Here is a 13614-nt window from a genome sequence, read left to right as displayed (position 1 = left end):
CTTACGTTCGCACAAAAATCTGCACATGGATGTTTACGGAAGCTTGATATATAATTGCCAAAACTTGGAAGCTACCAAAATGAAAATACTCTGTATGAGAGTATGATGGTAGAAATACGTCCTTATGCATTTGTCCAAAACTGTAGAACATACAACAGCAGGAGCGAACTCTAATGTAAACAATAGATGTTGCGTGATAATGATGTGTCAACGCAGCATCATTAGCTGCAACAAATGGACCCCTCTGCTGGGGGACGTTGATAATGGGGGCGGCCGTGCGTATGTAGGGACAGGAGGCATATGGGGAGTCTCTGTACCTTCCTCCCAATTTTGCTGTGAATTTTTCTGTGAATCTAAAACTACTCTAAAAAAATAAAGTTTAAAAAGAAAGAAAGAAACAAACAATAAAACCAAAGACAGGAGTAGTGACTCAATGGAGAAGAATTTTCCAAATATAAAAAAGTGGCAAGCTGAGTGCGGTGGCTCACACCTATAATCCCAGCACTTTCGGAGGTTGAAGCAGGGACATCCCTGGAGGCCAGGAGTTGGAGACCAGCCTGGGGAACATGGCACAATCCTGTCTCTACCAAAAATACAAAAAATTAGCCGGGCGTGACGGCGTGTGCCTGTAGTCCCAGCTATAGGAGGCTGAGGTGGGAGGATCGCTTGAGCCCAGGAAGTTGAGGTTGCAGTGACCCATTACTGCACCATCCCACTCCAGCCTGGACGATGAGAGTGAGACCCTGTTTAAAAAAAAAAAAAGAAAAAAATGGCAGAATTCACGGTGGAAAAGATTAATAAACATAAAAAAGTTAAGCTTCTGTCACATGAAAAACTTTTTAAAATTAAAAGTCATAACTATTCCAAATTTATGCCCTAAACCAAATAACACACCTATTAAGTACAATTATGATCCCAGTTTTCTAAAATAAAACAAAATGCCTTTATATACAAAGGGGAAACATGGAAGGCGAAACACTACATGGATAGCAGTTGTAGGTTGTGGGTTTCTGGCTGATGTCTGGTTCCACCATCTGTGTGACCTTGTGCAAGTCGGTTCCCCTTTCTGTGCCTCAGTTTCCCCATGTGTAGCATGAAAATGATAATGGTGCCTTCCTGACAGGGTTGCTATGAGCACTACATGGGTTAATGCATGTAAAGTACTTACAAGAGTGTGCGGCACTCCATAAATCTTAGTGTTGCTCTTATACGTTTTCTTACAGACGGGCTTTTGAGATTTCCACTGTTTACCCAGGATACTAAGGGTTGTACTAAGAACATGGTGACACAGGAGAACGTAGTCTGACATGGACAGACTTAAAGATTACAAGGAACAAACAAGTGAAAATAGGTCAGACAAATCAAAGAATAAAGGCAGCACATATTATTCATGTTACTTAAAACCAAGGAGCTGTTCCTTGTATATGATGAATTGAAGAAGTCTCGAGACATTGTGCCTTGAGGCAAAGTAGGGCCAAGTGAAATTTCCCCTTCTCTTGCCGTTGGCCAAGAACATTTCCTGGAGGAGACAGAATCTTAGAAGCTGAAGAAGAGGTGAATGTATCAGTGGGAGTTGCCATTAACAATGAACGCCAAGAAGTATCGCAGGAGGCTGCACCTCTGCAGTACAGCCAACTCCGCACTGAAGGTGGGGAGGGTCTGGGGCGTTGTTGCTTTTGGGGAATGCTGGGCTATTAAAGGCCAGAGGGGCCAGAGGCCTTTGCCTTGTCGAAGCCCCGTAGTATAATGCTGGACCCTTCTGGTTTAAAGGAACATTTATCATCACTAGTAGGATTTCTCTTGGTAGCTCTGGGCTAATTCGTGTAGGTAGGAGGGGGCCCCTGTGGAGAAAGCTTGGTCTCTCATATAGAAACACAAGCATCTGCAGATATGTTTCCTGTAAGGAAATGAGCTTGTTAACGGGTGGGAAAGGGAAGAACCGCTCACACACACAATCGTGTATAATGTGTGTGTATGCGTGTGTGTCTGTGTATAGATACGTACAGACAGCACTTTGCCAACACCCCGCTTCTGGTATGCGCAAGGATGTTTCCATACCTGGCTGCTTCACAGGTGTTTTCACTGACATCCCCAGGGGCACCGAGGGGGTAAATGCGGATCTACCTTTAGCAGGTAGCTGTGTCCACAGCTCCATTCCGCCTCCACCCTCCTCCTTGCCCTTCCTCTGCCCAGAGGGAGGAAACTGGCAGTGGATTCCAGAGAGGACTGGAGAGGGTTGCCCGAGCTTGCCCATCTTACCAGACAGGGCTATGGCTAAGGTGTGAGTGCTGTGGACCTGGCCACAGGCCACTTTCGAAGGAGCTCACCCATGACTCAGCTTGGGCTGTGAGAAATGAGGAGAAAGAGGGAGACATTTAAAACGTGGTCATCAATTCAATCTAATTAGAGTCATTTGAGGTCCACCTAATAGACAGCAAACTGTTAATAGCAATTATCTTTGGCTGATAGAATTAAGGAAAATCTTAAATCCTGTTTAATATTATTTTCTACAATATTTTAATTTTAACTTTTTTTTTGAGACAGGGTCTTTCTTTGTCACCCAGGCTGCAGTTCAGTGGCACAATCACGGCTCACTGCAGCCCGACTTCCGGGCTCTAGCGATCCTCCCACCTCAGCTTCCCAAGTACCTGGGACCACAGATGTGCACCACCACACCCGGCTAGTTTTCATATTTTTGGTAAAGACAGGGTTTCACCATGTTGGCCAGGCTGGTCTCAAACTCCTGGGCTCAAGTGATCCACCTGCCTCGGCCTCCCAAAGTGCTGGGATTACAGGCGTGAGCCACCGCGCCCAGCCTACAATGCTTGTATTTTTGTTACAAGGATGTATTTCTTGTACCAGCCAAAAAAGAGAGAAATATTGAAATAAATAAAGCACAAATTTAGAAAGTATTCCAGGCCGGGCGCAGTGGCTCATGCCTGTAATCCCAGCACTTTGGGAGGCCGAGGCAGGTGGATCACCTGAGGTCAGGAGTTCGAGACCAGCTTGGCCAACATGGAGAAACCCCGTCTTCACTAAAAATACCAAAAAACTAGCCAGGTGTGGTGGCAGGCGCCTGTAATTCCAGCTACTCGGGGGGCTGAGGCAGGAGAATTTCTTGAACCCGGGAGGCGGAGGTTGCAGTGAGCCGAGATTGCGCCATCGCACTACAGCTTGGGGGATAAGAGGGAGACTTCGTCTCAAAAAAATTATTCCTCCCCCCCGCCCCAGTTAATTTGTCAGTGGATAAGAAATGAGAAAAACAAAGCTAAATCTTAGACATTTGGGGGGGTCATAGCCCCCAAGAAAAGGGTGAGTGTCCCAGCTACAGCACAAGCCATCATGCATTGAGCAGCAGAGCTGCGTAAGACTTCACCACATGATTTCTGCAACATCCTACAAGGGGGTATTATCTCCCCATCTACTGGTGAGAAAACAACACAGAGAGGTTGAGACTTATCAGGATGCCACGCATGTTTGTGGCTTTATTGGGATTTGAACCCTGACTTGCCTCAGTAGAATTGGGGGATTGGGACCACTCAGTCCCAGCAAGTCTGGAAGTGTGGAGGCCCTTCCAGCCCCACGACTGCGCTTGGCCTACTTCTTCTCCTCCTCAGCTTGGTCAGACCTGCACCCCAGCGTGCCCGGGGGGCTCGTATTCCTCCCTGAGATGCCGCCACCGATTCACCATAGTGCTAGTGTTGCCATCGCCCATCTCTGGGCACAGGAGCAGCCGTGCACTCAGGATACCTCTGATGCCAAGGTTTGCACAGCTCTGGCCCAGCCCCCCTCCTTCTGTCCAGCTGCCAGGACCCCGATACTCAGCCCTCCCCTGCCTGGTTTCTGAGTCCGAGGAATGTGCCCAGAAGCAAATTGGCGTTGAGATTCACATTTACTCCTTTACTTCTTCCGAACGCCTGAGCCACTGGGGGGTCTTGGCTACCTCCAAGCTTCAATTCCTCGGGGCTGAATTTCTCAGTGATCTTGGGAGGTCCTTGCAGCTGGGTCCTTCTGGGAGACATGCAATGAAGGTGGTCAAGGCTATGAGGGGAAAAGGTGGTCAAGATAACGAGGGAGATGGAGCTAGAGGCTTTACAAAATGGGTGGGGGCCAGGTGCGGTGGCTTAGGCCTGTAATCCTAGCACTCTGGGAGGCCGAGGTGGGCAGAATGCCTGAGCTCGGAGTTCGAGACCAGCCTGGGCAATATGGTGAAACCCCATCTCTAACTAAAATACAAAAAAAGTTAGCTGGGCATGGATGTGATGCACACCTGTAGTCCCAGCTACTCAGGAGGCTGAGGCGGGAAAATCACTTGAACCTGGGAGGCGAAGGTTGCAGTGAGCTGAGATGGTGCCACTGCACCCCAGCCTGGGCAACAGAGGGAGACCCCACCTCAAAAAACAAATAAATAATAAAATAAAGTTAAATTAAAAAGTGTGGAGTGGAGAAACGGTTTGAAATTGGGATGGCAAGGCGGGTGGCAGAATTTTTTTGGTGTGTGTGTGTGTGTGTGCTGTGTGTGTGTGTGTGTGTGTGTGTGTGTTTTGAGACAGTCTCCTTCTGCTGCCCAGGCTGGAGTGCATGGCGTGATGATAGCTCACTGCAACCTTGACCTCCCAAGCTCAGGCAATCCTCCCGCCTCAGCCTCCCAAAGTGCTGGGATTACAAGCATGAGCCACCGTGCCTGGCCCAGAATTGTAAGTTTCTTTTTTTCTATTTGTTAGGGTTGTTCTAGTATTTATGTAATTAAAAAAAATCAATCTTGAGTTTTCAAAGGGTGAAAACAAGATATGTAGAAATCTATCTGAACTCTCAATAGTTAAAACACTCCCAATTCCTTTGGTAGGGAGATCTCTGACCTTTGAAAATAGGTCCACCTGACCAGAAGACTTACTATTTAGCTCTCTCCTCCCTGTGATTTGCTCTCTCCTGCGTTTACAGAACCTGGTGGAGGAGCCAGCACATTGTAAATGCTCCAAATTTGTGGAATAAATGCATGAACTGAGTGTGCATCCTCATTTAGAATGCATGTGACTAGGTAGGTGCTTTTTGTATTATTTACTATGAATTTAAAAATGTATCTTTTTAAAAATTAACTTTAAAAAAATAAAACAGGCCGGGCGCGGTGGCTCACGCCTGTAATTCCCAGCACTTTGGGAGGCTGAGGTGGGCAGATCACTTGAGGCCAGGAATTCATTCTAGACCAGCCTGGCCAACATGGTGAAACCCCGTCTCTACTAAAAATACAAAAAATTAGCCGGGCTTGGTGACGGGCGCCTGTAGTCCCAGCTATGCGGGAGGCTGAGGCAGGAGAATGGCGTGAACCTGGGAGGCGGAGCTTGCAGTGAGCCGAGATCGTGCCACTGCACTCCAGCTTGGGCGACAGAGCGAAGACTCCGTCTCAAAATAAATAAATAAAGTTAAAAAAATAAAAAATAAAACAAATAGCCAGGTGCGGTGGCTCATGCCTGTAATCCCAGCACTTTGGGAGGCCGAGGTGGGCAGATCACTTGAGGCCAGGAATTCATTCTAGACCAGCCTGGCCAACATGGCGAAATCCCATCTCTACTAAAAATACAAAAAAATTATCTGGGTGTGGTGGCAGGTGCCTGTAATCCCAGCTACTCCGAGGATGAGGCAGGAGAATCACTTGAACCTGGGAGGCGGAGGTTGTAGTGAACCAAGATCAGCCTGAGCGATAGAGTGCGACTCTGTGTCAAAATAAATAAATAAATAAATAAATAAAATAAAATAAAATGCTTTCCATGGGAATAAGAGAGTAGAGTCTGACCCAGTTTATTTATCTGCCTGACTTGATAAACACCATTTTAAGGTACTGACATCCCCAAATGAAGCCAGTAGCAATCCCTTAATTAAATAACCATTCAATTAAGAACAGCTGTGTCACTTCCGCTCCAATGTCCTGTGTGGTGATGACTGAGGAGCCCCATGCATAAGGTACGCTGGAGGCTTCCACACTCAGTGGGGATGACACTGGACAACTGCAGACTGAGCCATCAATCACACGCCACACAATTCACCTATTTAAAGTGTACGGTTCAGTGGCTTTTAGTATTTACAGAGTTGTGCAAACATCATCACAATCGATTCCAGAACATTTTCATCATCCCCAAAAGGAACCCAGTGCCCATCCCTTCCTTATCCCCAGCCCCAGCCTAGGCAACCACTAATCTACTTTCTGTCTGTATCGATTTTAGATAGTTCCTATCAGTGGGATCACATACTCTGTGGTCCTTTGTGATGTTCATTTAGCATAATGTTTTCTTTTTTTTTTGAGACGGAGTCTCGCTGTCGCCCAGGCTGGAGTGCAGTGTTGCAGTCATGGCTCACTGAGGCCTGGACCTCCTGGGCTCAAGTGATCCTCCCACCTCAGCCTCTTGACTAGTTAGAGCTACAGGCACATGGGCCACCATGCCCAACTAATTTTTAATTTTTTTTGTAGAGATGAGATCTCACTATGTTGCCCAGGCTGGTCTTGAACTGGGCTCAAGCAATCCTTCTGCTTCCACCTCCCAAAGTGCTAGGATTTCAGGCATGAGCCACCACACTGGGCCTGTTTGTGGTTTTGAGTTTATATTTTCTTGCTGGCTAATGATGTTAAACATCTTTCGATGTGCTTATTGGCCATTTGTATATTTTCTTTGGAAAAATGTTTGTTCAGCTCATTTGCCCTAAAATTTGATTATTTGTCTTTTTGTTATAAAGTTGTAAGAGTGCTTTATATATTCTGTGTACAAGTCCCTTATAAGATGTATGATTTGTAAATATTTCTCCCATTATCTGGATTCTCTTCACTTCCTTGATGGTGCCATTTGAAACATAACATTTTTTAATATTCATGAATCCCAATGTATTTTTCCTTTGTTACTGTGCTTTTGGTGTCATATCTAAGAAGGCTTTCCTGCATGACGGTTTACTTATATTTTGTTCTAAGAATTTTAGATTTTAGCTTTTACATTTAAGTCTATGATCCATTTTGAATTAATTTTTGCACATGGTATGAGGTAAGAGTCCAACTTTATTCTTTTCCATGTGGACATCCAGTTGTCCCAGCACCATTTGTTGAAAAGACTATTCTTTTTTTTTTTTTTTTTGAGATGGAGTCTCACTCTGTCACCCAGGCTGGAGTGCAGTGGTGCGATCTTGGCTCACTGCAACTGCTGCCTCCCAGGTTCAAGCGATCCTCCTGCCTCAACCCCCTGAGTAGCTGGGACTACAGGCACGCACCACCACACCTGGCTAATTTTTGTATTTTTAATAGAGACGGGGTTTCGCCATCTTGGCCAGTCTGGTTTCGAACTCCTGACCTCAAGTGATCTGCCCGCCTCAGCCTCCCAAAGTGCTGGGACTACAGGCATGAGTCACTGCACCTGGCCAAAAAGACCCTTCTTTCCCCCACTGAATCGTCGTACAATTGATGTATGTGTCTGTCCTTATGCCAGCATCACACTATCTTGATTACTGTAGCTTTGTAGTAAGTTTTCCTGTTGGGACGCGTGAGTCCTCCAGTCTTCTTTTTCAAGATCATTTGAGCCATTCTGGGTTCCTTGAAATTCCGTACAGTTTTACGATCAGCTCTGCAAAGTCTGCTGGGGTTTTGATGGGAACTGCATTAAATCTGTAGACCAATTTGGGGAGTGTTGCTATCTTAACAATAGTAAAGGGATTTTTTAAAGTATAAGCTGTGAGAACAAAATAGACTGGGAGAGGAAATAAGTAGAACAAGCAGTAGTAAACGAATGTCTTGGCCAAGCAATAGAGGCCACAGCCTGTCCAGGCGCGGTGACTCACGCCTGTAATCCCAGCACTTTGGGAGGCTGAGGTGGGCAGATCACTTGAGGTCAGGAGTTCGAGGCCAGCCTGGCCAACATGGTGAAACCCCATCTCTACTAAAAATACAAAAATTAGCCGGGTGTGGTGGTGGGCACCTGTAATCCCAGCTACTCGGGAGGCGGAGGCACAAGAATTGTTTGAACCTGGGAGGCGGAGGTTGCAGTGAGCTGAGATGGTGCCATTGCTCTCCAGCCTGGGCGATAGAGCAAGACTCAGTCCCAACAACAACAATAGCAAAAAAAGCCACAGCCTGATGCTTGCAGGAAGGAACCAACAGGATACGAGGAATCCAGGAAGGCACTGGATGTGGAGGCACAGGTGCAAGGGAGGTAGGAACGAGGTATAGACCTGAGATAGAGGATGGGCTGAAAGTCTATTTACAGAGCAGTTCAACCCTCCCGATTCCCTCACCGCCCCCTCAAAGCCTGTTGACAGATCCTCCCCAAGGCAAGTGACCAGAGGTTTGTATTTCCCAGAGCAGTGCTCTTGCGGTGTGGTCCAGGAACTGGTTGAGGTCCACAAACTGTTACTAGCTCCAATAAGATAAGTACAGGAAGCAAGAATATGTGTTTAGGATTTTCACGGAAGTTTGACGTTGCCTCAGCACTCAGTGTGTGATCAGTGGGTTCTCCTGGCTGAAGGATACAGGCCAGTTTGGATGTCTGAACTCCCAGAGTGAGATGTGTGCCGTGTGAGATGTAGTCTACTCACGCCCGGCAGGGCCACGTACATGTCCCTGACAGAATGGGAGTTTCAAAACTGCGCCTTCCCCATTGGTAGTCTGCAAAGTGCTGCTCTAGAGGCCGGCAGGCTCGGCCGTGCGTAATGGGGAGAGGGTTGAGGCACCTGCTGAAAATCTGCATTCAGAACACTGGGATACCCAGCTGTCCTCCCACTTGCATTCTCGAAAACTGGCTTATACCCTCCCCCAACACCTATCCCCAGACAGAAGTCCAGACGATTCCTATCAGAAAAGACTACCTTGGGGCTGGGAATAGCACATGTGCCTGTAGTCCCAGCTATCTGGGAGGCTGAGGCTGGAGGATCGCTTGAGCCCAGGAGTTCGAAGCTGCAGTGGGACATGATTGCACCACTGCGCTCCAGCCAGAGAGACAGAGCGCGACAAAAATAAAAAATAAAAAAGATGACATAACCTAGAGAGATGACATTAAGACACTGACATCTGGAGTCCACTCAGCAAAGAAGCTAACACCCGCCCTACATTTCTGCAGTGAAGCTCCCCAGCAAAGAAGCCCCTACCCATGCACATAAAGCGTCACATAACCTTGAAGATGAGGGGTTTTGGGGTTTGTTTTTTGAATGGGTTCTATATTCATATGGTTCAGAACTCAAAAGATTCAAAAGGTACAATGAAAATCTCCACTCTGTCCTTCACAACTTAGTTCTCCTTCCAGTAAGCTTTTTGGTGCCTCACTCTTTAATATACACAAAAAGCCTACATGAGAGATGGAGACCAAAATAAAGAGATAAGAGAGGAGAGAGAGAGAGAATGTAGGGAGCAGAAGAAAAGTGCAAAAAAGGAAAAGAATAATAATATCTCCAGAGAAAAAAGAGAAGCTATTCCATCAATGAAAAAAGAATTGTCTTATTGTAGTTTATTTATTATTTTTAAAAATTATTAATAGAGACGTTGCCCAGGCTTGTCTAGAACTCCTGGCCTCAAGCCATCTGCCTGCCTCAGGCTCCCAAAGTGCTGGGATTACAGGCATGAGCCACCTTGCCCAGCCAATATTCTATTTCAAAAAGGAATATTTGGAGATCAAAGAAAAGAGAACTCTTGGAAACTAAAAATATGAAATTAAAAATATAAAAATTAAAAATTCAACTTAAGATAGAGAAACGTTTATAAAATCTCATAGAAAGTAAAACAAAAAGATAAAGAGATAAAAAATTAGATTCAAAAGACAAAATTAAAGGATCACATCAGAAGATCCAACACCCTAACACTGAGAGTTCAAGATGGGTTGAACAAAGAAAAGAGAAAGGCAAAAATTATTAAATAAACAATTCAGATTTTTCTAGAGCAGAAAGCATCAATTTTGGGGTCAAAAGGACTCACCAAGTGCCCCATATAATGAATGAGGAACAACTCACCCCAAGCCACATCATTGTCAACTTTTGGAACTGGAGGTCAGAAGGAATCTAACAACTTCCAGACATGAGCTCCAGAGGACAGAGGAGTGAAATGGCACTGGATGTCACAGCAGCCACACTGGAAGCTACAATTCTATACTCAACCCACTAGCAATTGCGGGAAGACGGTTTAGGTAAGTTAGTCCACAAAAATTGTCCTTCCTTTGCTCACTTTCTTAGGGAGTTACTGGAAGATGTGCGCCACCAAAATCAAGGACGAAGACGTGGAACCCACAGGACTGTGGGCCGAGTTGCTTTGGCACTAAGCAGAACAGAGGGGAAAGGAAGAAAGAGTGGAGCAAAGGAAGGGAGGGAGAGAGGATGACGCTTTGAATTGGGTGCGTGGAGAAAGTAGTCAGGAGACCAAGAGGCTCCTCCTGGCATTTGAATCCCTGGCCCCAACTCTTCCAGAGGCCCAGCTGCAATCCTGTCCTTTGGCTTTGTGAGACACCAGATACCCTTGTAATAAATTCCACTTCTTGTTTAACTAGTTCACATTGCATTTCAGTCACTTGCAACCAAAAAATTTTTCCTGATATATTGCTAATCAAGATATTAGAACCTGGGAGCTTGCTGGAAATGCAGAACCTCAGGCCTCCCCCAGATCTACTCAACCAGAATCTGCATTTTAGCAGGATTCCCAGGTGACTTACAGCCACATCAGAGTCGGAGAAGCACTGTCCTGATATATTCACCCTGCAAGGTACGGTGGCGAGCATATTAGGGATAATAGGTAAAATATTTGACTACATAGTAGGTACTCTGTAAGGGATGATGATGATGATGATGATGATGATGATGATGATGACTGGAGTAGAAATACTTTGGAATTACAACCTCAGAAAGAGTTCCTGGGACCATGGGAAATGGTGGCTTTGCACCAAATTACAAAAGCAAGCACACAACCAAAAAGACAGAAAGCACAATATCCCAAGAAACAGGTTCAGCTCTACTCCAGGAGCCTGTTGGGTTACTCAGCCCAGGTGTTGACATAGGAAAGCCGTTAAGAAAACCCTTCTCAGGTGTGGCCATTGGCTGTGAGTGAGTGATTGACAGTCAGATCCGGCATGATGCTTGGCTGGGGGAATGCTGAGCTAATGCCACCTTTCTCAGCAGAGCAAGCATTCTGCCCCAGCACTCAGGAAGTAGGTCAGGAGGGATATCCTGTGTGAGCAGCTCCAAATTGCTTTTTCAGGCAGCAACCTGTGGCCCATAGGACTGGGGGTGGAAGGGGAATGGGGATGAGAGGAGGCTGGGGGCCTGCTACAGGGTGGAGGTAGGAAATCACATCCTCATTCTTGGCAGAAGCAAAGTTGCCTGTCACATAGTTTTCCTGGCTCCAGTCCTTTGGCCGTCAGCCACCGTCTTTGTGCTGGGGGTTCCGTTGACTTTCCAATGCAAGCAAATTTGAATGGAAGCTGGGGCTTAAAGGGGAATGTGCTTGTAGGATCTAGTGTCCCATCTGGGCCCTCGGTGTGCTGTGGATGGATGGAGGATGAGTATCCACCCATCTGGGCCCTCGGTGGCTGTGGACGGATGGAGGATGAGTATCCAAGGTCTGGAGCCTCCCTAGGAACTAGCGGTCACTGTTTTCGAATTATCCACCAATTACGTGGCACCGTACTTAACCCTTAAGAGTCTTTACCAAGCACACCAGCCCTCCAAGAATTTATATGCTAGAGTCCCCAGTCCTTTAGACTATCTTTAGGCATCTTATCCCATTCAGCAACAACAAACTCTACCATCATCCAACGGCCGTCCTTGTGAAGGTTGACCATAGTCATCAACTCTGCAACCACCACTACGGCAATAAAAGCCGAACGTTCCCCTTGAATAATAGCAAGCACTTAATACTGTGCTTATTACCTGCCTGGCACTTTTCTAAGTACATATTTTAATTCATCTAATTCTCACGACAACTTCATGAGGTCAAATACAATTGCAATCCTCATTTTACAGATGAGAAAGCTGAGACATAAACGAGACATTAAATGAGATTACACAACTAGCAAACGGCAGAACTGGGAGTCCAACCCAGGCAACCTGGCTCCAGAGCTCCTGCCCTTTAGCCACTGGACCAAGCCGTGGCACAGGGGCAGCTTGGTGGACAAGGTGTCAGCAGCAGTCCTCCTGCCAGCTAATCCCATCTCAGCCCTCACTAGCCAGCTGGCTTCAGCTAAATATGAATAACTCAGCAATGTGGTGAGGTGCAAGAGCGGAGGTGTCAGAGGAAAAGATCTGGATTCTACGTCCTGATGCTGCCACCTGGAAAAGAAGGACACTGACGCCGACTGAATGCAGGGCACGTGTCAGGTCCCTGTTTCATCTTCCCAGCTAGCCTAGGTGACCTGAGGCAAGTCACTGTCCCTCTCTGGGTCTCTGTTTTCTAATATGGAAAGTGGACCAGCTACTTTCTGGGTTGTTGTTGTTTAATTCAATCTAGGCAACACTCGCTCACAGAAGAATTAATGCACACACACAGCGCCACACTAGATGCTGAACACACACCTGGCGCCACGCTAGGTGCTGAAGGGGCTGCAAAGATGAGTAAAACGCAGAGCGGGCCTTCGCAAGGCTCACAGCCCAATTCTCTTTTCCATTTTGTAGTCCTTGTGAGCCGAGCAAGGCGTCATCATCCTTTTATTTAAAACAATAGGGAAAACACCGGGCACGGTGGCTCACGCCTGTAATCCCAGCACTTTGGGAGGCCGAGGCGGGCAGATCATGAGGTCAGGAGATCGAGACCATCCTGGCTAACACGGTGAAACCCCGTCTCTACTAAAAATACAAAGAATTAGCCAGGCATGGTGGCGGGTGCCTGTAGTCCCAGCTACTCGGGAGGCTGAGGCAGGAGAATGGCGTGAACCCGGGAGGCAGAGCTTGCAGTGAGCTGAGATCGCGCCTCTGCACTCCAGCCTGGGCAACAGGGTGAGACTCCGTCTCAAAAACAAACAAACAAAAATAGGGGAAAACAACAACAACAGGGGAATTTTCCCAGCTACTCAGGAGGCTCAGGCAGGAGGATTGTTTGAGCCTAGGAGGTCTAGGCTGCAGTGAGTCATGATGGCACTACTGCACTCCAGCCTGGGTGACAGAGTGGCAAGACCCTGTCTTAAAAAAAGAAAAAAAAGATGAAGGACAGAAATAATGTTTGACCATGGAAGGTCACACATTTTAGTTGTAGCCAGAGCGTGATCCCAAGTGGACTCCAAGTCTGGGCCTCTTTCTGCTCCCAGCTGTCCTACTAGCCTACTTCATCTTGGCATCACTGGGGCCAAAAGCTACAAAGTCCATTTTGGGCCCTAACTTTTCAGAGTCATTTCCACTCTTCTGCCTTCCCCATCCTGACAAGTGCACATGCACACACACGTTGCCGGACACCCAGCAGACACAGAATCAATGCTTTTGCGTGAGTGAAAATCAGCCCCTCTGGCAGCCGTCCTCACCTGCCCAGTCCCCAGCGCCCAGCGCCCAGCACCCAGTGCTGAGCTGGTGAAGGTACCGTGGGCAGAGGCACACTTACCATATACATCATGACTCAGATCCCATTTGCTGACTTGGAACTGAAGCCTCTTGCCCCACCAAGCAATTACTGGAGAACAGGAA

The 13614-nt window shown here is 46.9% G+C and overlaps 1 protein-coding gene across 2 annotated transcripts in view; it reads right to left on the bottom strand.

Moving 5' to 3' along the window:
- The window catches only part of NINJ2 (ninjurin 2), a 95195-nt gene that overhangs the window by 30509 nt on the left and 51072 nt on the right, over nt 1-13614 (bottom strand). The window contains exon 1 of one of the 2 annotated variants that reach the window (XM_030805008.1): nt 13532-13604. The exons of the other annotated variant lie outside the window; for it this stretch is intronic. Coding sequence (XP_030660868.1) covers nt 13532-13543 — 12 coding nt within the window. The 5' untranslated portion in view covers nt 13544-13604. Of the gene's footprint in view, nt 1-13531; nt 13605-13614 lie in introns of those variants that run through there. 2 annotated transcript variants of the gene reach the window in all.

This window comes from Nomascus leucogenys, chromosome 23 (genome assembly GCF_006542625.1).
Source record: "Nomascus leucogenys isolate Asia chromosome 23, Asia_NLE_v1, whole genome shotgun sequence".
Classification (NCBI taxonomy): Eukaryota; Metazoa; Chordata; class Mammalia; order Primates; family Hylobatidae; genus Nomascus; species Nomascus leucogenys.
Note: the sequence above shows the minus strand (reverse complement) of the source record. Positions and strands in the feature narration are given on the sequence as shown.